This window comes from Siphateles boraxobius, unplaced genomic scaffold (genome assembly GCF_051911475.1).
Source record: "Siphateles boraxobius isolate OS27281-9 unplaced genomic scaffold, OSU_SipBor_1 81, whole genome shotgun sequence".
Lineage (NCBI taxonomy): Eukaryota > Metazoa > Chordata > Actinopteri > Cypriniformes > Leuciscidae > Siphateles > Siphateles boraxobius.
The window spans coordinates 880,989-905,190 of NW_027509210.1; the positions used below are offsets into that span (position 1 = coordinate 880,989).

General features: G+C 41.7%; 2 protein-coding genes across 2 annotated transcripts in view; both read left to right on the plus strand.

Annotated features, from left to right (window-relative positions):
• Positions 1-24,202, plus strand: part of LOC143730774 (uncharacterized) — a 251,597-nt gene that overhangs the window by 210,019 nt on the left and 17,376 nt on the right. The gene's annotated exons all lie outside the window — the stretch shown is intronic.
• LOC143730820 (uncharacterized) lies at positions 9,379-14,612 on the plus strand. Its single transcript, XM_077221370.1, has 11 exons — positions 9,379-9,394; positions 9,895-10,995; positions 11,074-11,213; positions 12,082-12,290; positions 12,372-12,472; positions 12,595-12,785; positions 12,857-12,998; positions 13,203-13,850; positions 13,930-13,998; positions 14,142-14,210; positions 14,500-14,612. The coding sequence occupies exons 1-11, from the start codon at positions 9,379-9,381 to the stop codon at positions 14,610-14,612; spliced, it is 2,799 nt and encodes a 932-aa protein (XP_077077485.1).

A 24,202-nucleotide genomic window follows, 5' to 3' on the forward strand; every position in this document is an offset into this window, starting at 1 on the left:
CTCAGTCTATAATAGCCCCCGAATTCGCCATTATAGCAGATTTTACTCCTTCAGCGACAAACTTCACGTCTCTGACCATTTATTGAGCCTTCGCCGTCGAACAAGCCTTCAGCCTGAGCCAGCTACAGTTCAGCAGACGACACATTTCACCGTGTTTCTCCTGACGCCGTCTCTCCTGTGGCTATCCGGCGATATCCTTTTCATTGCTCTTTGTATATTGTATTATTTGTACGAGCGTTGTTCAAATGCATCGTGTTAAGACCTGCGCCACGTGCGGATGCAAGCTGCACGAGGCGGACGAACACGCTAGCTGCATTCCATGCCTGGGACTTCACCACGCGGAGAATGCACTGTCTGCCGGCGGATGTGCGGCCTGCGAGAGCATGCCTATCTCCGTGCTGCGAACTCGGCTAGCTCCCGCAATGGCGGCTCCCGCGAGGCTTCAGTTCCCTTTCGAACGGTCACTTCGTATTGCGTAGCTATACGCAGTGGGGAAACTCCTTTTCCTCGATTTACTGAAGCCTTTATGTAAAGCGCATTTGCAGCTGCACAGCTAGAACATGAGCGTCTGGCTCGCTCATAGGCTGCGCTGCGGCAACTGCACATCCAATGGCGCAGGCGCCTCTGACGTGCAACCAATGAGATCACTCTGCGTCATACACGTCAGAGCCCGCCAAGGGGGCGTGACCTCAGTCTATAATAGCCCCCGAATTCGCCATTATAGCAGGTTTAACGACTGAAGCGACAACTTGCCATGTTACCATAGTGCGGCTGGCTACGCAATACTCGTTCCCTAACTTAGGGAACTGAGGTTACGTGAGTAACCGAGTAGTTCCCTTTCGAACGGTCACTTCGTATTGCGTAGCTATACGCAGTGGGGACGCCATGCAAAACGCCGCACTGAGTAACTGGCTGTCACTGCAACTCAGGACCCCTGAGCGTACAGAACAAGCCATAACCGCATAATTTATGTAAAAATAGACCAGACACCGTCAGGTCTCAGTAGTATACATCAGTAGAAATACCCAATATACTACACCAATGAACCCAGACTCTGTCGGGGTTGTTAGTATACGAACATATACCCAGTCAAGTGGGTTTATATATGAAATCTTAACCAGCTAAAGCGGGTTGATATCTGTTATGGAATATAACCGGCCGAAGCGGGTTTTATATATGTATGGAATTTATATATGTCATATAACCGGCCAAAGCGGGTTTTATATATGTCATATAACCGGCCAAAAGCGGGTTTATATATATATAAATATAACCAGCCACAGCGGGTTTATGTATGAACTACAACCGGCCAGCAGCGGGTTTCATGTATATATGTGAATGTGATTGTGCACAGTAATATATGACAAGACCGGCCACCAACGGGTCTTAATCATACCGAAAGCACCTTCGCCTGCAGGGAAGGCACTTCCATATTATAAAAACTCATAAATGTGGAAGGCGAGGACCAGCCGGCCGCATCACAAATATCACTAATGGGAATGCCAGATGACCAAGCCCATGACGAGGCCATACCTCTGGTTGAATGGGCCTTGACGCCTATAGGGCAAACTTGACCCGCTGCGGTATAAGCCATAGAAATAGCATCCACTATCCATCTAGACAGTCTTTGCTTAGTGACTGGATCCCCCTTGGATCTACCACCAAAGCAGACAAAAAGCTGTTCTGATTGTCTAAAAGACGCAGAACGCTCCAGATAGATTCTCAGCGCTCTGACAGGGCAGAGAAGATTAACCTCTCCATCCTCTGCAGAAGGAGGGAGGGCTGATAACGTCACCACCTGTGCTCTGAACGGTGTTGAGAGCACTTTAGGAACGTAACCATGTCTGGGCTTGAGGACGACTCTGGAGTCATCTGGACCCCACTCCAAACATGCAGGGCTCACAGAGAGTGCCTGCAGATCTCCCACTCGCTTGATAGATGCCAAAGCCATAAGGAGAGCGGTCTTCAGCGAGAGGGGTTTTAGATCAACCGATTGGAGCGGTTCGAAAGGTGGACCTTTCAGAGCCCCCAGGACCGTGGAGAGGTCCCAAGATGGCACAGATGGAGGTCTGGAGGGGTTCATTCTCCTAGCACCTTTAAGGAATCTGACGACCAGGTCGTTTCTTCCTAGTGACTGGCCAGCCACCAGAACATGATGTGCTGCTATGGCTGCCACATACACTTTGAGCGTGGATGGGGAGCGACCCGCATCCAGCAGCTCCTGTAAGAATGAGAGAACTACAGATATCTCACATGACTCTGGGTCAGCCTGATTTTTCGAGCACCAGCTGGAAAAACCCGACCATTTCGAAGCGTAAAGGCGCCGAGTCGACGGGGCCCTGGCTTCAGATATAATGCTTAAGACCTTCTCAGGAAGGTCTTTGGGTACCCGTTGAGGGGCCACACATGGGGGGCCCATAAATTTCCAGAGAGGGGCCACCAGAAGGACTGGGCACCCGCTCTCTCTGACCCGTTTGATGACTTGTGGAATCATCGAGACGGGGGGAAAGGCATAAAGGGGACGGTTGGGCCAGACATGGGCCAGCGCGTCCCTGTCCTTCGAGAAGAACAATTTGCAGTGGGTGTTGATTCTCGAGGCGAACAGGTCGACTTCGGCCTCGCCGAACACCTTCCATATCAGACTGACCGTCTGTGGGTTCAGGGACCACTCGCCGAGGGGAGTGTTGCCCCGTGAAAGCATATCCGCGCCCACATTCTGGATGCCCGGTATATGCGCTGCTCTCAGAGAGCTCAGGTTGGTTTGTGCCCATAAGAGGAGGTCTCTCGCCATCGCATGCAGGTTTCCTGACCTGATGCCCCCCTGGCGATTTATGTAGGCCACCACTGATATATTGTCTGTGCGGACTAAAACGTGGTGACCCCTGAGGTTCGACAGAAATGCTTTCAGGGCCAATCCAACTGCTTTCATCTCCAGACAGTTGATATGTAAGCTCTGCTCCGTGCTCGACCAGAGGCCGGATGCAGGCATGCCCTCGTGCAGCGCTCCCCAACCCAGGTTGGACGCATCTGTAAGAACCATTTTCCTTCTGGAAATTGTTCCCATTGTCACCCCCTCGTGGTACCAGTTCTGCGCTCGCCAGGGAATCAGGGTTCTTAAACAACCGTGATTTACCATAACGCGCAAGTTGCCTGACTGCCATGCGTGAGTTGGCACACGCCGTTTCAGCCAATGCTGCAGCGGGCGCATGCGCAGTAATCCCAAGCGGAGTACTGGCGATGCTGCTGCCATGAGACCAAGCAGTTTCTGAAATTTCTTCAGTGGCGCGTGCTCGCGCGCTCTGAAAGTGCCTGTAAGCGCTCGCACTGAGAGCGCGCTCTCTGGTGTGAGTCGCGCTGTCATCGCTCTCGAGTCTAAAACTGTACCCAGAAAGATCACACTCTGGCTGGGGGTTAGTTTGCTTTTTGAAACATTGATTGTGAAACCCAGGCATTTTAGATGGCTGAGAATCAAATCCCTGTGAGCTAATAGCTCGGTTCTCGACTGTGCCAGCACCAGCCAGTCGTCGAGATAATTTAACACACGCACTCCCTGATGTCTCAGAGGAGAAAGCGCTGCATCCACACACTTCGTGAATGTACGGGGTGCTAACGATAGACCGAACGGCAGAACGGTGTATTGATAAGCTTGGCCCTCGAAGGCGAATCTCAAGAATGGCCTGTGACGAGGGTTTATCTGAATGTGAAAGTAAGCGTCTTTCAGATCCATTGTGACAAACCAATCCCCCGTGCGCACTTGCGCGAGGATATGTTTGATAGTTAACATTTTGAACGGCCGTCTCATGAGAGCTTTGTTCAAATGTCTCAAATCTAGAATGGGTCTGAGACCGCCGTCTTTTTTCGGAATCAGAAAATAGCGGCTGTAAAAACCCATGTGTTTTAGCGCGGGGGGGACTAATTCTATCGCCCCTTTTGCTAATAGATTCTGTACTTCGGTGCGAAGCACGTGACCCACGTTGCTTCTCACCGAAGTCTCGAGAACCGCCTGAAATTTCGGGGGTCTGCGAGCGAATTGGAGCGAGTAACCTCGCTTTATAGTGTTTATGACCCAACTCGACACACCGGGGATAGCTTGCCAGTTTGGTTGCTCTCGGCTGGCGCTGGGCATCAGCCGCAGGGCGGGGCTGAGAGGCCTGCTTCGTGGGCTTTGTTGGCCGAGGCGTCGGCGGGGCTAGCTTGTGAGCACTCGACGCCGAGCTAGAGCGCTTAGGCAGGAAGTGACGCATGGCCTGGGACGCTTTCTGTGCCTCGGTGTATCTTTCTGAGAACCCCTTCACTGCCGGGCCGAAGAGGCCGGTGCTGGATACTGGGGCGTCGAGGAACTTTGTTCTCTCCGCGTCCTTAATGTCAGTGAGGGTAAGCCAGAGGTGGCGCTCGAGCACGACCAAACTCGCCATATTCCTCCCGATAGCCTGCGCTGTGGCCTTAGTAGCTCTCAGGGCCAGGTCTGTGGCGCTCCGAAGGTCCCGAAAAGCCTCAGGGTCCGGGCCAGCCTCGTCCATAGACCGGAGGAGTTTGGCCTGGTAAACCTGCAGCACGGCCATCGTGTGCAGGGCCGATGCAGCCTGACCAGAGGCGGAATACGCGCGTCCGGCGAGGGCTGAAGTGCTACGGCACGGCTTGTTGGGATGCACAGCTCTAGTCCGCCAGCTAGCAGCTGTGTTCGGGCAGAGATGAGCGGCCAACGCCTCTTCGAGGGGCGGCAACGACTCATAGCCTTTTTCCGCTGCTCCGTCCACGGAGGAGAGCGTCTCGAAAACTGCGGGGCCTCGTGTAGAATAAGGAGTGCGCCAGGCCTTGGTAAGCTCCTCGTGTACCTCAGGAAAAAATGGCGCTGGCTTGTGACGAGGGGCCTGTTGGTGGCCTGGCAGAAACCAGCCATCCAGCCGACTTCGAGGGGGTTCAGCGGGCGCGGCCCACTCGAGCTCGAGGTCCGCTACGGCCTGCGTCAGGATCCGAAGCATTTCCGCGTCGGAGTTAGTCCTGGTAGCTTTGGCGTTGGGCGTTGGCTGGGAAGCCATGACGGGGTCGAAAGAGCCCGGCCATTCTTCCTCAGACGCAGCGATAGACAGGCTGTCGTCGTGCTCGCTAGGCCCGCCGAAGGAGACAAGGCCCGCCACGTGGGGGGGGGGCGCTGATCTCCCTCGAACAGGACCGGAGATGAACGGGTTGGAGAGAGTGAGGCACGCGGGGACGAGGCCGGCGTGCGTTCACTAACATCCATGTTCTCCGGCTGCCGTTGGCTGCGGCGCTTCTTCTTCCTTGGCTGAAGTAGGGCCGGAAAAGGAAGCGCGGGAGAGGCGGCGTCGCCGTCACGGGAGAGGGCTAGCCGAGTTCGCAGCACGGAGATAGGCATGCTCTCGCAGGCCGCACATCCGCCGGCAGACAGTGCATTCTCCGCGTGGTGAAGTCCCAGGCATGGAATGCAGCTAGCGTGTTCGTCCGCCTCGTGCAGCTTGCATCCGCACGTGGCGCAGGTCTTAACACGATGCATTTGAACAACGCTCGTACAAATAATACAATATACAAAGAGCAATGAAAAGGATATCGCCGGATAGCCACAGGAGAGACGGCGTCAGGAGAAACACGGTGAAATGTGTCGTCTGCTGAACTGTAGCTGGCTCAGGCTGAAGGCTTGTTCGACGGCGAAGGCTCAATAAATGGTCAGAGACGTGAAGTTTGTCGCTGAAGGAGTAAAATCTGCTATAATGGCGAATTCGGGGGCTATTATAGACTGAGGTCACGCCCCCTTGGCGGGCTCTGACGTGTATGACGCAGAGTGATCTCATTGGTTGCACGTCAGAGGCGCCTGCGCCATTGGATGTGCAGTTGCCGCAGCGCAGCCTATGAGCGAGCCAGACGCTCATGTTCTAGCTGTGCAGCTGCAAATGCGCTTTACATAAAGGCTTCAGTAAATCGAGGAAAAGGAGTTTCCCCACTGCGTATAGCTACGCAATACGAAGTGACCGTTCGAAAGGGAACTGAAGCCTCGCGGGAGCCGCCATTGTAGCAGAACTTCACCTGCTGTTAGCATTCCATTGACTCCCATTCATTTTGGCGTCACTTTGACAGCGAATAACTTTACATCTGTGGCGTCAAAAGACTTAATTTGTCCATTATTTATTTCTAAAGAAACACGACAATGTATAAAAGGCTCCATTACTTTGTATCTTACGTTATGGCCTCGTAGAAGACGTTTTTGTAAAAATAGGCTAACGATTGCGTCATAACCACGCGACTCTCTGTCGCACAGTAGAGACATTACCGTATAGACAGGAGGAGAAGCTCGGAGGCAATCTTTTACTGTCTATGAGGCAAACGGGGGGACATAGAGGCATAAAGTCAAGGGAGAAGCCCATAGATAGTAGGGGTGTCGAAATTAATCGTTTCTACGATGCACCGCGATGCAGACGAGGACGATTCGGTTTCGGTTCAGTAATAGACCATAACCGGTTATAATGTACTGACGCTTTTCTGACGTCATTTCATCTCGCATGTGCTTTGTCGCGGTAGCCGGTAGCATACACTGGCAGAGGGAGGCGAGACGCGAGTGCGAATTAAACATTCTTTCTTACATACATTTACATACGTACATTACATGCGCATGCAAGTTACACGCGCTCCTTGAGGCACACACACGCAAGGTCTCGCTCTCTCCCTCTCTGCTGTGCGCGCGCTACACGGTTTGAACATACATTTACGTAGCCTTTCGGGAGAGTGGATACATTTCCCGGGACAGGTTAGTAAAAGATAAATCGGGACAAACCGAGACAGATGGCAACCCTTCCGCACCCGATGGTCAAATTACAATTGTGTTGTTACGCATGATTATAAATGGATGATCGTCTTCAACAGCGGACTCGGTGACGGTTGATGCGCAGGGTAACATTATACACTGATGAATGAGCGCTGCTTTTAAATGCACATTTCTTTAAAACAAAATTGATTTGACAGAATTTCATTTTCTTAATGGCATAAACAGGCTTTAGTCCCATGAAACTTAAACTGGAATGTCTCTGTTTTTGTCACTGCGACTTCAATATCGCAATATCGAATTGAACCGAATCGATGACATGATAATCGTAACCGAACCGAACCGTGAGACCAGTGTAGGTTCACACCTCTAATAGATAGAGAGTCCATAAAAGCAACAGGACAAAATATTTTAACAACGTTTTTGAGGAATTGGAAATAATTCGGTATGTGGCACAGCTACTAGAAGATTTACAACAGTCAGACAGGTCGCTCACGTCACATCTACGTCGTCAAGCTCAGTTTGAGCCTGCGCAGTCGCTCAGCCATCAGGAAGTGAGTGCTTCTAATGGGCTTCACGTTTCTCTGTTGAAATCAAGGGGGTCGCTGTGTCCATTTCTTTTACTGTTTATGGTTGTGTGTGAACGCACTCTCTGATTCTGGAAAATCAATGTGTGAATGAAACAAAGTCAAACGAACCCGGGTCAAATCCCAGGTCACTTTATCCGTGTATTTTACGGAATCTCTGTGTGAAAGTGGTTTAGGGAACATCACCAAAAAAAGAAATGTCCTACTACCGTATTTCCTTCCAGAGTTATTGCATGTCAAATAAGAAATATAAAATTATAATTCTAAGCATGAGAATGTCCAAATGAAATTAATTATTTCTTCTAAAATTTTAAAAGGTTTTCTATCAAACAATATCTTCTCTTTGACTCTCCTTGCTATAGTTTTGGAGTTTTGAGTCTTTACTCTTGTGTGTCTCTCAGATTAACCTTCGTTGTTTTTCTTATTTTAAGTTTATTTGTCCTGTAGCAGTTCCTGGATGTGTATTTAAGCTGATAGTTTGACGATGGTTTTGGAAGAAGTGCTTGAGAGGATGTGGACCACTTTTTGTGTCCTCTATAATTCAGTTCATAATATTCTGTAATGATTGAGTGTTGGTGACAGAACTGCACAATTGATCATTGTTAATACTGATACTGTCCTCCAGAGCAGGGTTTCCGTTGTCCGGTAATTACCGGACATTGGCCGGGAAAAAAATGAAATGTCCGACTAAATTAAATCTCTCCGGTCAAATTGTCCGATTAAAATTGCCTAATAATCCCGCCCCCCTAACACAATCTGAATTTGAGAATAAGCCTAAAATGTATAAAGCAAAAATACACCGATCTTTGGCTATGTTAGGCTATAAATATAAGGGAACAGGCTCTACCGTTTGAAAGTTATGAAACAACATCGCATGCTGCATTTCAAATAAAGCGCACGCCTAAAACGGCTGTAATATAGACATAAACAACGAACGATTGAGTGAGACGTTTCAAATATGGCCAGGCCCAGGCAGACGATGGTGAATCAGGAACATCTCTAATCCGCGCACTCGTACAGTTTTTTTTTTTCTCTCATCAAAACTGAATAGCCTATGTTCATCAGTGGTTACAGTCTATATCAAGCAGGGACAAGTTTGTGTGCATTTTATTCTGTGATTTCACCTGAATGAATAGAGAGTCTTCGCAACGGTGATAGATTGAAACGCGCGTCCGAGTGAAGATTGCGCAACTCGCACAGCGCGTCGTCCATGCAACTGATAGCAGCGGACACGAGCGCTCAGCTTGATTTCAAAAACAACAGATTTTAGCGCTAGATCTCTTATTTAATAACGAACTAAATGAATGATCGAGATACCCCTCGCTGCAGACTGTAGCGCAGTGACGTCACGTAGGTACGTCACGAATGTACGTCACGTATGTGTTACCACGCATGCGCAAAGTATACGCATCTGCGCACGCGCAAAGTATACGCAAGTGCGCACGCGCAATTCGTTACAATCAATTCCGGCGATGGAGTCGATAGCAGTAAGTCAATAAGCATTATTTATGCTGTTTTAACAATTGTGCTTTTGTGTTAACGACTTTTAATTGTAAGAGATGCCATAGAGCGCGTCATAAATGTTTTAGATTTAAAAATAAAAAGTTATGATATGTTTTATGATGTCATATAATCAAAATGACCGGGTTTCAGCGAGTCTTAAAATGATATGTAGAAGTCATAGCCTAATTCGCCTTTAAACAAATTAAGCCTTGAAAGATGTTTTCAAATAGAGCAGAAATACTTAAATTAATTAATTCATGTAGTTGATTGTTGCATCCATTGCAAAATAATTGTTGTTCAGTATCAGATCATACTGTTAAAATTACATTCCTGAATGTAGTAAATGTACTGTTAGTTATTGAACATTGTATTTTGCTAAAATAAAATTCATTGTGATTATCCTTAGTTGTTTTTATTATTTAGATAGCATATTAATGTAGTGAGTTCCCTTAGATTTATTCAATAAATTTTCTTTACTCTTAAAAAGGTATTAAAGGAAATCTTAAATTGACCCTCATGTGGCAGAAACCCTGTAAATGTCAGATATAGAAGCAAACCTTAACTTGATTGTTGATGTTCTTTTCTAGATGCATGTTAGTGTCCTTAAAAAAGGTGAAAGCATTCAAATAAATCAATGCAGCTCATGTTGTGACAAATATCACTGTCCATTCTGTGAGACCTGGGTTTACAAACCAAAGGATTTTAACAGTGTTGTCAAACATGTGGAGCATCATCTGCAGACAGCTATACAGGAAGATGGTGTGTGTAGTGCTTTAACATCCATACAACATATTATTTTGTTATTATATTTGCATCTTACAATGGTTTTGCTTACATTTTCAGATTTCATTATCATCAGGTGCAACCTAAGGTGCAGAGATAATTCACATTTTCATTGCTTATACTGTTCCACCACTGTTTTACGTAAAGCACAATTAGAAATTCACCTTTCAAATTGCAAACAAAAGATTCAATCTCAGCAAAAAACTGCAGCACCAACGGTTCTGATTGGTAATGCACCTCAACCCTCAGGGTCTGCTCAGACAGCACCCCTACTTCAACTGCAACCTCAGCCTTTACCAAGTGGACCAGACACGTCTGTGTCTCCTAAAGATCATGTCCCAAGTAGTTCAAAACGAATCAGAGTGAAATGTATTCACTGTGGAATTGAACTTAACAAGAAGAACCTACGCCTCCACATTCAAAGAAAACATACAGATGTGAAACAAACAATTACAAATGAACGACACTTCCTTAGCCAGTGCATTGACAGTGAGAATGATATTTTTGCTGTTCAAAAATCTTTCTTTGGTCCTTCACTGCCAATACATGTGCAGAAGAGGGCATGGGGGGCAAACCACAGAATCATGTGTGAGGTAGACCAGTGTAACACAAACACTGACTTTGCATTTCGAAGTGGTTTGAAGGCATTTGAATGCAACCATATAAAATCCTTGGCTTTCTGTCCTCGGAGCACTGATGACACTAACACTCTAAATGAAGAAGAACTGATGGAGATGGTGCAACAAAAGTGGTTTGGTGAAGACAGAAAGAAGAAGTGTATTGAAAGGCAGAAGGCAGCAAGTATTATAGGTGTGCCACTCTCAGTGGAGGTGACAATTGCTGGACCCTCTTCCAAGAAATATATTTCAGTGTATGAACCTAAAACATCCTATTATAGCCGGCTTGGAAGAGTGATTGTTGTGTTTGACTCCAAAAAAATCACATGGAGTTGCCCATGTAACAAGACAAAACAGTCATGTGTGCACAAATCAATTGCTAAGTGGCACTTATTTCAAACTCAGAAGTCCCTTTTTAGAAAAGTAAGGGCCACAGAAAGAACTGATCCTGTCCCGAGCTGTCAGCACCAAACAGAAGATATACAAGATCAACAATACCCACCAAATGATGCAAGCTTAAAGAAAATGGTATTTTATTTACTAAAAGAAAAAAGACTTCCTGCAGACCTTCCAAAGGAACTGATCAATGGCCTTCAACCTAGGTGTGAATTCCCACGCAGCCTAATTCCACAGGAGACTTTCTGCTCACAATGCAAGGGGAATCAGATGCTAAGCGAGCCGATTCTCATAACATCCAGAGCGAAGATTTTGACCTTCACAGGAGTTGTGGAAGGTAAGTAAAATCAATTTTTTTTAAAATAACAATGTTGGTAGTTACTGCAGTTTGAAAAGCAAACCCCTCTCTTTTAAGGGATTTCCACCTACTACAAAGTCTGCATCAATTGCAGAATGATGTTTCGTTATCAAGAGTTCACAGATGGGATCCATAATTTTAATGACCACCTGCTGATTTCTTTGCATTTATGCATGATTCTTCGTAATGCTATTCAGGTATGTTACCCATTATAGTACTGATAATGCTGCTGAAATAAATTATTTAAATTAGAAACATTAAATGTATTGCATTTGAAATCCTTTAACCTTAAGATTCCAATTCGCCTTTGGCTAAGCCACACCCTAGAATGTAGATTGACCAATCACAGCGCAGCCAAGAACGAGCTCCCACAGAGGTCCGACACTTTTTCACAGCGCTCCATTGACTTTAACACAGGCGTCTCATATTTTTGGTCTCGGAAGGCTATTACCGTCGTAGTTTTATCAAAAATATGGTTAAACGTTGTGCCTGGGGCATTTGTAACACAGATACGCGTTTCCCAGAGAGGTTGGAGGGGGGTGTCCGTTTTTTTCCCTTCCCAAACCGAATTCAAATCCTGACAAGTCTCTAGCACACGCTGCTAATAAATACGTTATACTCGCGTAGTCCGTTTGCTTTGTAATAACGATTATAGAAGTGAATAGACCTACCCAGCTTTGCATGAACAGTGTTGCTCCTTGATATTGTTAGTCCCAGCCTCCGTCTCGATTAGTAGGATATGCGGTGGTTCATTTTTTGACTGTGACCGGTATGCTTTTGCCCTCTATTTGGATGCCTTGTTGTTCCTTGCGTTTCACCTGTATGTCGTGAATATACCCTTCGAACGTATATTGCAGCCCCTTTTGCCTACTTCTATCGGACACTTTATTTGCTGCTTTATAAAAGTTTGATAAAATTTCAGCAGGGAGAGCTGTCACAGCATAAGCCATGTTGATACCAGAGCCCAGATGAAGTTTGTTTGTCGGACGTAGCAACAGTAACTAAGGGGGGCGGGGCTTAGCCAAAGGCGAATTTGCCTTTAAAATGTTTGATTTGTTCTTGTAGAATCACACTGCTGTTAGCAGAATCCTGAGCCTGCTTGAAGCCACTGAAAATGCAAAATTTCCCAGCCATGACACTGTGCTTCATGCTTACATTCACTTTGAAGCGCTGACAAACCATGATTACATGTACTCCTGCATCAACTGTGGATACTACCCTAAAGTGGTAATCATGGACCTCCACAAAAAAGGAGTATTCAGTGTGACTTCTAAGTTACTTCACTGTACAGCACCTAGAAATTATATCTTTATGCTAGTGTTTCTCATGAATTCCATTTGTGTCTTTTCAGTCAGTGAAATAAAATCTCCCCCTGATGACTTTAAGGGAGACACCAACAGTGTGTCCTTCTGGGAGCTAGTGACACAAGAGATGGTTGGACGGGGATTTCTTCAAAGTAAGTTGTTATTTTCATTATTATTATGGTGGATTCATTGTTTTTGTTATTAATAGTGTTGCTTGTTAACTTGTGTGCTGCACAATGTGGTTGTTAATATGGAGACACTTTATAAATGCAAGGTGGAAGGAAAAACCCCTTCGTAGTTCCTCCAAGTTACGATTGTTGGGCTCCATGGATTGGTGTCAACACAAGGAAATCTGAAATGGTGTTGAACACTGAATTTGCAAAAATTCAGAAAACCAAGCCGTGTGACATGCTTGATCTTCATATAACTGAAGAACGACTTGGAGATGAGCTCTTCAAGATGAAGGTGAGATCCTAGATAATACTGTTTAATAAAGTAGTAGTCGATGCTTTTTATTTATGTCAATGATGGTGTAGGTTGAAGCCATATGGAAACTCTGCAAAGAGTGTGGTTTGGAGTCGAAAGGATCTAAGATGGACCTTGTGTTAAGGTTAAGAGATGAGATGCAAAACCGCTCCTCATATGACAAAGTGTTCCAACAAATCTGGGGTGCTTCTGGTAAGTTATTATTATTATAAATATTATTATGTATCATTGATTTAATGTTGTATTCATTACAATAGATGGATAGCAATAAAGGGTCCAGTATGCTTGATACAAGCCTTTACAACATGAAACATTTCAAACAACAGTTATATTTCTAAAAGTTGAAGTTCTACCTAACACTTAATTGAACATTATACTAATTATTTCTTTTTTTAGGTGGATGGGCAGTAATTACTTGTCCCTGTGGAGTAGTTTACTCAATTAAATTTAACATTAGAGCAGAGTCTCCAAGAGACTTTGCTGATTTGCTCTTGTCATGGAAGCACTTACCTAATGTGTCGATATATGATTTTGCCAGAGGACTAGCAACACACACTAACCTCCGGGACCCAGAGACTTTACCTTTTAGCCCTCATGAAGGCAGACTTGCAGAGCCAAGCGCTGAAAATATTCAGCTGGCTAAAGATAGCAAGTTCACAGTGAATTTGCCCTGGTTAAAAGTCAAACAGGTGGAAAAGGATCCCACCTGCCATCCTTTAACTGGGTCTTCTGAGCATTATGTTCTGTACGACCGCTTTCACGAGTGTAACACAAAAGACCCAAAAGATGTCCTCAGAAGAGTTGACTTAGTCCCACAACTAAGTGGATGGTTAAATACCCAAACTGCTGAACAACTCTTTGCTTGCATGCGGAAGAATAATTACTTCATGAACATGCTCACACCTTCAGCAAATGTGTTCTTAATGCGCAACATAATCCACCTCTACAACAAATCACAAAATGAAAGTGTGAAAGAAAACCTCAGAAAAATTGTGTCACCAAATGATCAGCTGACATTGAATGATAATGGTCAGGTTATTGTAGGTAAGATTTCTCTTATTACTATGTTTTGTGTTAGAGCATTATTTCATATATAATGCATCAACTTTTATTCTATCTAAAGGCACACCTCCAGAACCTGTTCAAATTGACGAGAAACCCTCTGGAGACAAAACACAAAGAGACGACCAATGTAAGGATGTACTTAAATTTTTCTTTTTAATTTGATGTTAAACCAGATGGTTTTTTTTTTTAAATCAATTTATTCCCACTTTTATGTGCTCCTCAATCCTTATATAAAAGTATATAATGCATCAACTTTTATTCCATCTAAAGGCACACCTCCAGAACCTGTTCAAATTGATGAGAAACCCTCAGGAGACAAAACACAAAAAGACGACCAATGTAAGCATGTTTTTTTTTTAAATAAATTGTAATTTGATGTTAAACCAGATGTCTTTTTAATCAATTTATTCCCACTTTTATGTGCTCCTCAGTCCTTAAGTGTTCCACGGTGGGTATTACTGCTTTGCGACATGTGCAACCAAACAAGGTATGCTGGAAACAGTCACCCAGTACAGTCCAGCTGAACCAGGTTATTTCTTTTTTTTTATTACTGTTAGGTTTCTATTATTGTTTTAAGACAACAACAAAAAAGAGATACATATTGTAGTCTTCACTTTCCTTTTTATAGCTAAACTATGCCTTGATGGAGACGAGACCATCAAGGGAGTTTTTGGCTTCTGTTGGAAACACAGTCCTCACAAGGAAGGATTTCCTTGCTTTAGGATACCTTCGTTGTGTTGAAGCAACAGTGAGAAGCAGCAAACATACTCTATTTTAACATTTAACCCATACAGTACGGTACAGTAGTATGGGGTCTAATAAATATGTCCCTGAATGTTAACAGATTTTAAATACATTTCTTTTAACGTTAACAGATTTTGAATGCCTGTCTTTCAGTTTTGAAGGATATTGCTGACCTTCAGGTAATGCAAATAATTACTTTGATCAAATATTTTGTATGCATGATGTGTGTAAAAATAGGAATGTGGTTCCTTTTTCAATTGTTGCACTTTTACTTAACAGGACATAATGGTCCATGTCTTTAATTCGTATGTGACCGTGACTTGGTTGCCACCCTTGTGTGCTGACCCAATGTCTAATGTTCCTGTGAGTATCATTGTAAGGTTTTGTAACTGAGGCAGTATGAAGCCATTTTTAAAATATTTAAATTCTAAATGTTATATCTAATTTTGTGTTGTTTTATTAAGGAAAATCTAGCAAGTCATGACTTCATTCTGCTGCCTTCCTGGACTGGAAATCATTGGATGATCTGTGTAGGTCTCAAAATAATTATTTTTAATGTTCAAATAATCAGAAAATTCTGCTTCGTTTTTTCATACATTGAAAATGTAAAGCAAAGTGTTAGCACTTGACAGTTTATGTCAAAGTTACACTGTTTTAGATCATGAAGCCAAAAAAGAGGGAGATCTTTTGGCTTGATTCACTCTATGGACGTGGCTTCAGTGATTGCCGTTTCATGAACAGTTACAGGTCTTACGAATGAAATGTTCAGAGTTCATGAGTTCGGGGTTATGGTAGTTCTGTTTTAAACCATATCCCCATTTTGTGTTGCTTTTAGGTTCCATTTTCTTGCTTGATGGATTCATTCAGATATTTTGTGTGTGTATTCAATGTTCTGTCTGGCTTTAGGCCCTGTAAGAATATCAGAGCTTTCAAAATTGGTTTACACTTTCAGGTCTAGCTTTGTCAAGCACCCATATAAGTTTGTCTTAACTTTCTTTCTTTTTTTTTATTACACTTCGCAGACAACTAGCAGAACGTGTAAATCCTGGGCCATGGAGGGAGTACAGCTGTGACGACATTACAGTAAGCAGCCAGCAACCAGGCCTACCAGCTTTTGATGTATTAACTTCATCAGAATTATTATTTTTATTATTATTTAATTCTCAGGACATTCCCAGACAACAAAATTCCAATAACTATGGAGTGTTTGTGTTGATGGTAAGTCGTTGTAACTCAAGTCATACCAGAAAGTATAATAAATGCCCTACATCTGAAAGATTTTGCATTTAGTTTTTTGTTGGTTGTATTAACAAACATTTTAGTATACTGTACATTTCTTTAATGTCTGATCTGATGTGCTTTAATTCATATTGTAGTATGCTCTCTACATTGTAATGGAGGGGCGTTTTGATTTCAATGAAGTAAGCCTTTATTTTATTTAATTTTTTTGAAATCCTTAGTTAGCAATAGCTAATCAGTGCTATGTTTTACAGAGTGACATGCTAACAATAAGAAGATGGTGGTGCATGTTTCTGCTGAGTAACTATCCTTTGAAGTAAGTTAGATCAAGTTGTACTGTATGTAAAATGTTGCCAACATATCTGTGAACATAAATGTAGCAGTTTAAAATAAATAAGTGTTTATAGATTGCTAATAAATTATTTACATGTATCAATCTTAACAAGTGGATTTCAATCCTGGTCTTGGGGATGTCATTAAGAACAAACTTAATTCATGAGACTTTATATTTTAAACATTTGAAGATCAGACACTGAAAGAAAAGAACTCCGGAAAAAGAGGAGAGTAGAAAGAGCAGGTATTGGTTCCCACTTTAATTCTTGAACAGTACAAATAACAGGGTTTTAAAATGATGCTACTCTTATTCTTACTCTCCAATTTAGAGGTGATGGAAACCCCCCTGCTTGTTGATTACTTGACCAAGGTAAGCACATCATAAACTCCTGTCAATCTATCAGTTACCCTTTTTAATAAGTCGTATGTAAAGTTACATTTTGGACTGTTTCTTGGCTACTTTGGACAGATGCCATCTGACATCCTCTGGCGGATCCTGATGGGAGTTGTCACAGACGACGGCGATGTGGCTTTCTGGAGACTTTCAATGACGTGCAAGGTTTTCAAGGACGTTGTCAGCAAGCCCAAATTCAGAGAAGAGGCCCACTTTGTATGGCTTGACAGTAAGTTCTTTAAATCTAAGTTGTGAGTACTGTAAAAGGTACTTGAGAAAGTCTGTCTTTCCGTCCATCTATTTCTATCTGTCTGTGCGATCTATCCATCTATCTGTCTGTTCTTCCTATCTATCTGTCTCTCTATCGATCTATCTCTATCTGCCATGTCTATCTGTCTCTCTGTCTGTGTCTGATAGACTGTATTGCCTTTAAAACTTCAAGCTTTTAAAACTATTTCAAACTTTCAGGATAGGCTTTCTCAAGCCAAACTAAAGTTTGTTTTGACACACTTTTTTTAAACTAGTTTATGTTGTTAAGAAATGTCTCTTAGGTAATTTACAGACGAAGCCAATAACTTTGTTTAAAAAAATTTTTTTTTTTAAATACCTTGTATGACTCTGTACTATGTTAATGCCTTTCTTTAAAATTATTCAATATAGTTTGTTCTGTATTTTATCTAAATTAGGTGTTGTGAACTGGAGTGCATTTTCCAGACAATACAAGCAAGAGTTCCGGGTGCCGTACTCGTTAACTCTGTGCTTGCACTGCGATGCACTATACAAGGACTGCCCACCTGGGTGTGTGGGTGATGGCAGAAGGGGAGTCCTGCGTGGATTTTATTCTGATAAGGAGGTGGAGGGCTATTGCTCAGTTGATTGTTTTTTCAATGATGGAGGGGAATTTCAAGCTGAGTAGGTGTGTGTGTGTGTGTGTGTGTGTGTGTGTGTGTGTGTGTGTGTGTGTGTGTGTGTGTGTGTGTGTGTGTGTGTGTGTGTGTGTGTGTGTGTGTGTGTGTGTGTACAGATGTATGTAATTATCTGTATTTGTACACTTGTTTTGAAATAAAAGTTATCACTGTTATGAGTTTGGTTTTATGAGTTGGCATGAATAATATTGGATACTAAGATTGACAATGTACGGTATGTAGTTGGTTTAATTCAAACTACTTTATTGGAATAAACGTTTTATGATAACCTATACAATGCACAAAAAATAATCAATTATTAACTATTAAAGGGGAATGATTAAAATAAGAAATATATAAGGTGCCATCAATGTTTACAGTAATCTTGTAATTTACAAAGTGAAGTGCAGCAGAATGTGAAAATAAACTTTAAAAAAATATTACACAGATATTACACAATATATACTCTGAAAGTTTACCTTAAATCAGGCATAGTTAAAACTATGGATGTGCGCTGTACTCCTTTTTGCTGCTTTCATTATTACTTTAGAGTTTTTTTAATACATTAACATTTAAAAAAAATATGTAAAATTTGCGCATGCGTTTCGCAGGACGTCAAAACACGTGGCGTAACCGCGTACGCGCATGCGCATGCGTGGTAACACATACGTGACGTACGTACGTGACGTATTGTATATACGTGACGTCACCGCGCTACAGTCTGCAGCGAGGAGTACTTGGAATGATCTGCTAGTTAACTGGAGATGTTTTATTTATTTGTATTAGGTACATCCGTGCCTCAATGTTTCAAAAAGTGAATGTGTGTGAAACCAGAGTAAAAAATAATTGGCGTTGATTGACGCCAATCGGACGTTCATGTTTTTTCCCGTCTATTTGAAAGTTAAGCTAATAATAACATGTTGCATTCTATACGGCCTGATTATGTCATTTTTTAAGTTACATAGACTGCCTCCAGTTTTCCTCAACTTGACTAATTAAGAGGCGATATTTGACCGGCATATCATCAAAATGTCCGTAAAACGAAACCTCTGCCGGTCACTTTGACCGGCACCATTTTTTTCTAGCGGAAACTCTGTTCCAGAGATTATATTCATAAACATCTAAGGCTAAATGAGCTGTAAACTGCTGAGATAGTGATTCACAGAAACAGTATAAGATCAGTCCAGTCTCTTCTGTAAATGTCATTGACTTTTGTTGTTTTATAATAAATTGACATGTTCATGATAACACATAAGCAGTCTTTCAGAATGCCCTCAATTACATGTAGATTAATACTGTACTGTATACTTTTATGAATACTTTATGAATAGGCCTACTTTTGGCTTGCTTAGTTGGGGACATTTAATATTCAACAATATTATTGATCTGCCTTACTTCAGGTGGACGACGACACAATTTTCTTCAAGAAACAAACTTGGAATTATTTCAAACAAACTGTTGTATTATTTTCATGTCATCACGGTGAAGCTTTGATCTGTACTGTAAAAACCACTGGTGTCTTGACGTTATGCATTATTGAGTGAGTGTGGTGTTTGTGGTGTCGCTCTGGGACGGGTGTGTGAGACGAGGAGGAAAACACACTTTCTTTCTCTCTGTCAGTTTCCTGTCTTCTTGCTCCACTGAACTTGCTTGACAAATGTGCATTTCTTGAGGAATAAATTGCTGCATGTGTTTGGGGTTGCGGCTGATCACAGTGTAGATGAGGAAACTAGAAACACAGATCTGGAGACTGACAGAATAAGCGTTTACTCAGTGAAGTCGGGTTACGAGCTCCACTAAACGAAACTCCACTGATGACTTCTCACTTCTTCGTGAGAGAACAGATTCATATTGATCGTATCTCTTTTTATGTGTTTGATTGTTTAAATGACAGTAGATGGAAACTATGAGTAAACGCATGAAGAGAGAGAGAGAGATGAAGACACAAAGCACTGAAATCATGAAGCTTGTGAAGATTGTCAGATGGAGAAGCTTTAATGATGAAAGACTGAACTGTGAATAAAACAATCACTCATAATCCAAACAGTAAATGTCTGAGGGAATCATCTCTCTGTTTCTGAAATATATGCCATTAAATGTGTCCATATTTGTGTTCATTTTAATGGAAGTTGCTCTGATTCATATTGTGATTAATGATTTCATATGTGGTCTCCTGATGTATGATAATTCCTTAACTTTCATTAAACTGACACTAGTAATGGTTGATATGGCAAACCAGTGGCGAGGTCACATAAGAGTCAGAGAAACTGCCAGAATATAATACGAAAATAAAACAAAACTGCAAAATAATCAGATCTGTTGTGTATATATTATTTGTAAAGTGTAGCCTATTATTAAAATACATAGTGCCTATAACATACTGTTTCATGCTGATAATATTGTGCTGGTATTGTGCTGGATTTATATTAACAGCAAAGACACAAAATTACCAATAACACACAATAAAACACAATAACACACAATAAAACACAATAACACACAATAACACACACTCATACAGATGTGTGTTTTTTAGTTATTGAGAGGAAAGCGCATCAGGTATTCATCTAAACATCACTCTCAGCATCTGGATGTGTGTTTAGTGTACAAAAGGCCCTCATTGAGTCAAGTATGTGTATAGTATAGTATAGTATAGTATAGTATAGTATAGTATAGTATAGTATAGTATAGTATAGTATAGTTTAGTAAAGTTAGTTATGTCCACTAGGTGTCTGGTGTTATTGGGTGTTATGTGTGTTATTGGGTGTTATGTGTGTTATTGTGTGTTATTGGGTGTTAGGGTGTTATGTGTGTTATTGTGTGTTATTGGGTGTTATGTGTGTTATTGGGTGTTATGTGTGTTATTGTGTGTTATTGGGTGTTATGTGTGTTATTGTGTGTTATTGGGTGTTATGTGTGTTATTGTGTGTTATTGGGTGTTATGTGTGTTATTGGGTGTTATGTGTGTTATTGGGTGTTATGTGTGTTATTGGGAGTGTGTGTTATTGTGTGTTATTGTGTTTTATTGTGTGTTATTGTGTTTTATTGTGTGTTATTGGTAATTTTGTGTCTTTGCTGTTAATATAAATGTCTAGTGACTGTTGTAAATGTGAAATAATTAAAACTGAACTTGAACTTGATATTAAAAAAGGATCTTCCTACTAAAGCCTCTTATAATGAGACGCTTCCCCAAAGTGATCATGAAGGAGCTTATACCTGTTTCTTAAAGGACCCACACAGAGTAGGAATAAGCTCATCTTAGAGATCTTAGAGATCGATGTTGCTGATAAATGAAGCTCAGGAGAGCGGACGCCTCAGAAGAACGAGTATCTGTAGCGAGAGCAGAAACAGTGGCCATCTTTACTGTAATACATCTCATATGAACCGATCAAACACGGTCGAGTGCAGACACAGGTCCTTCCCTTTACCTCAGCACAGATAAACGTTGTCAAAAATATTCCGGTTCACATGGACACGCAGAAGCGATAAAACAAATTCTGTATTAGCTATTCATTTTTAAGGCCAGACAGGAGCGCAGTTTGTTGAGGTCAATTTGTAAAGACACACGCCTGCACATATAGCCTATATATATAGATTCAAGTGCACAGACTAATGCATGTGCACGCCGTCTGCGTTTTCACAGGTTTGTGTTTTTGAAGTGTGTGGGGAGATTATTATTATTTTTTTTATTTTTTTAAATTATTCAGCGCTTGCACCTTGGAACCGGTTTCAAGGTTTGTGTTCTCGAGCTCCAGACACTGTTGTGTGTGAATGAGCGGCCGGATCGCATTACTGTAAGGGTTTTAGTGTCGTGTTAGCGGATCCTAAGTTAATAACCAATGATCGTTATGACGGACGTGAATCAATCAAAACTAACTTTAGCTGGACAATAACTTTATTCTAGAGCTGCTGTGAAGCCAAAACAATCTGTTACTGTAATCACTGTAAAGCTGCTTTGAAAGTCTATATTGTTAAAAGCGCTGTATAAATGAAGGAGACTTGACTTGGTGCTTAACTTAAAAAAGGCAATATGTGAGTTTACCTGTCCTTAACAAAAATGGAAGACAACGTTACAGTAAAAGAAAGAGGAAGAGAAGGAGGAGAAACATCATGGACCATCTTGTGGTACCATCTCAAAGAAACACAAAATCTCTTTCTCGGACCTTCACCATGACTGTTCCCTGTTGGTGGAATGATCTGCCTAACTCAACCTGAGCTTTTGAGTCAGCTACTTTCAAGAAACTGCTGAAGACGTATCTTTTTCGGCAGCACTTGACTCAGTAGTACTAACACTTTCTCTTCTCTTCTATTTATTTATTTAAAAAAAAAAACTGCACTAAAATTAAACTGAGAGGGGTTATAGCACTTGCGTATTGTTGTCCTACTGTTAGTTTCACTGCTTCTATTGTTCTCATTTGTAAGTCGCTTTGGATAAAAGCGTCTGCTAAATGAATAAATGTAAATGTAATGTAATGTAATCATTTGCCACTGAACCGTTTCTAGAGATCGCAGAACCATGAGGAGCAACTGATCATTTGAGCGCAGAGATCTACTGGATTAAATAGCGACTGATTAAATCAGTAATATACTCTGATGCTATAGGTCATGCAGGGGCTTAAAAACATACAACAACGCTTATGAATTCTGTATCGTATGGGTAACCAATGTAGTTTAATTAACACAGGAGCAATGCTCTCTCTCTCTCTCTCTCTCTCTCTCTCTCTCTCTCTCTCTCTCCTTAGTACCCATTAAAGTCTGTCTTTCACACACACTCACACACACACACACACACACACACACACACACACACACACACACACACACACACACACACACACACACACACACACACACACACACAGTAGTCCAAACGGGATTACACAAAGGCATGAACAACCTTCTCCATATCTTCAAAAGAGAGAATAGACTTTCATTTTGATATTGATATAAGATGGAAAAAAATATTCTTAACAACAGAATTGATTTGCCGGTCAAATTTAAGATCAGAGTCAAAAACCACACCAAGGTTTAGACGGGCGCTGTTAGAGTAAAGATGAATGTGTATGAATGCATTTTATATTTATATAGTATATGTTTGGATTAAATAGACGTTTTTCTGAAAGCATCTGATATGAATCTGTCTTTTACAGTAATCATTGATGTAATCAGTGTTTTTACTGTATGTTACATATTGCATATACAGATATTTCCACTGAAAAAAACAATAAGTAAAATTTACTTAAGAAATATGTTGATGCAAGTAGAAGCATCAGAGAACAAGTGGATGCCAGCTACAAAATCAATCAAATGAAGAGATCGAGAGAAGATCGAGAGACACTGACATTAGAGGAGAACACACTCTGAGTAAAGACAGAATAAGTTTAGACGTGTGATTGTCTATCAAACCCATGGAAGTGTGTTAGTGTGTTTTGCTGCAAGAAATAATGAAATGACAACTAGGACTGACTCAAACTCTGACAGTATTGTCTCAGTCTGCTCATTGCTGTAGGAGAAGAATATATTTGGGGTTTCATGAGATGACTATCTGAAAAAGAAAGATTTCTATAGAAATATCCTGACACACTTTACAAAGTCGGTCGAGATTGCCAACCAGTCGCAACAGTGATGGAAGATTAATACAATATACTCAAGTAAAATACTTCTCCTTCAATGAAACTTTACTTAAGTACAAGTACCGGTCTAAAAATCTCACGGTTTACGGTATTAATCAATTATAAAATAAACGGTATTATTAGATTGTGGTTATTATTATTATCCTCTGTTAAAATGAAAGTTTAATGAATGAAAACAGTTTTTTTGGTTGAACAAATGGTTGTATTATAACAAACTAAATGTTATGTTTATTAAAATTTCAATAATGTCTAATCAACTAAATTCAATAATTGATAATGAATTATAGATTAACAACTTATTATTGACATTAATAATTTATTAAAATGTTTAAGAATAATAAGTCCTATAAAATGTATTTTATTCAGACAATTAATGTTTCTTTTTATGATTTAATACAAATATATTATCAAAAACGGTGGTAATCAAAAGCAAATGTCAAGTTTGATCATTTTATTTTTTGTGGAAGTGCTGCAAATAAGATTTACTAAATTAAACCATGCATGGACAGAACAAATATATATTCCTTTATAACATCATGACCCACAACGGGTAAATAATCAGGCGCTGCAGCTTCAATCAACAGATATTTTTTATTCAAATAATTAAACATATTAAAAAGTGGGACAGACGTTAAGTCCAGTCCAGTTCAGTTCAGTTCAGTTCAGTCCAGTTCAGTCCAGTCCAGTTCAGTCCAGTCCAGTTCAGTTCAGTCCAGTTCAGTCCAGTTCAGTCCAGTCCAGTTCAGTCCAGTTCAGTCAAGTTCAGTCCAGTCCAGTTCAGTCCAGTTCAGTCAAGTTCAGTTCAGTTCAGTCCAGTCCAGTCCAGTTTAGTCCAGTTCAGTCAAGTTCAGTTCAGTCCAGTCCAGTCCCGTCCAGTCCCGTCCAGTCCAGTTCAGTCCAGTTCAGTTCAGTTCAGTCCAGTCCAGTCCAGTCCAGTTCAGTCCAGTTCAGTCCAGTCCAGTCCAGTTCAGTCCAGCCCAGTCCCGTCCAGTCCAGTCCAGTCCCGTCCCGTCCCGTCCCGTCCAGTCCAGTTCAGTCCAGTCCCGTCCAGTCCAGTTCAGTCCAGTCCAGTCCAGTCCAATC

Excerpts from the sequence above, each read along its gene's own strand:
- LOC143730820 (XM_077221370.1), top strand. Across the intron at positions 10,996-11,073 it reads CTTCACAGGAGTTGTGGAAG|GGATTTCCACCTACTACAAA; the intron begins GTAAGTAAAATC and ends CTCTCTTTTAAG. Across the intron at positions 13,999-14,141 it reads AACACAAAGAGACGACCAAT|GCACACCTCCAGAACCTGTT; the intron begins GTAAGGATGTAC and ends TTCCATCTAAAG.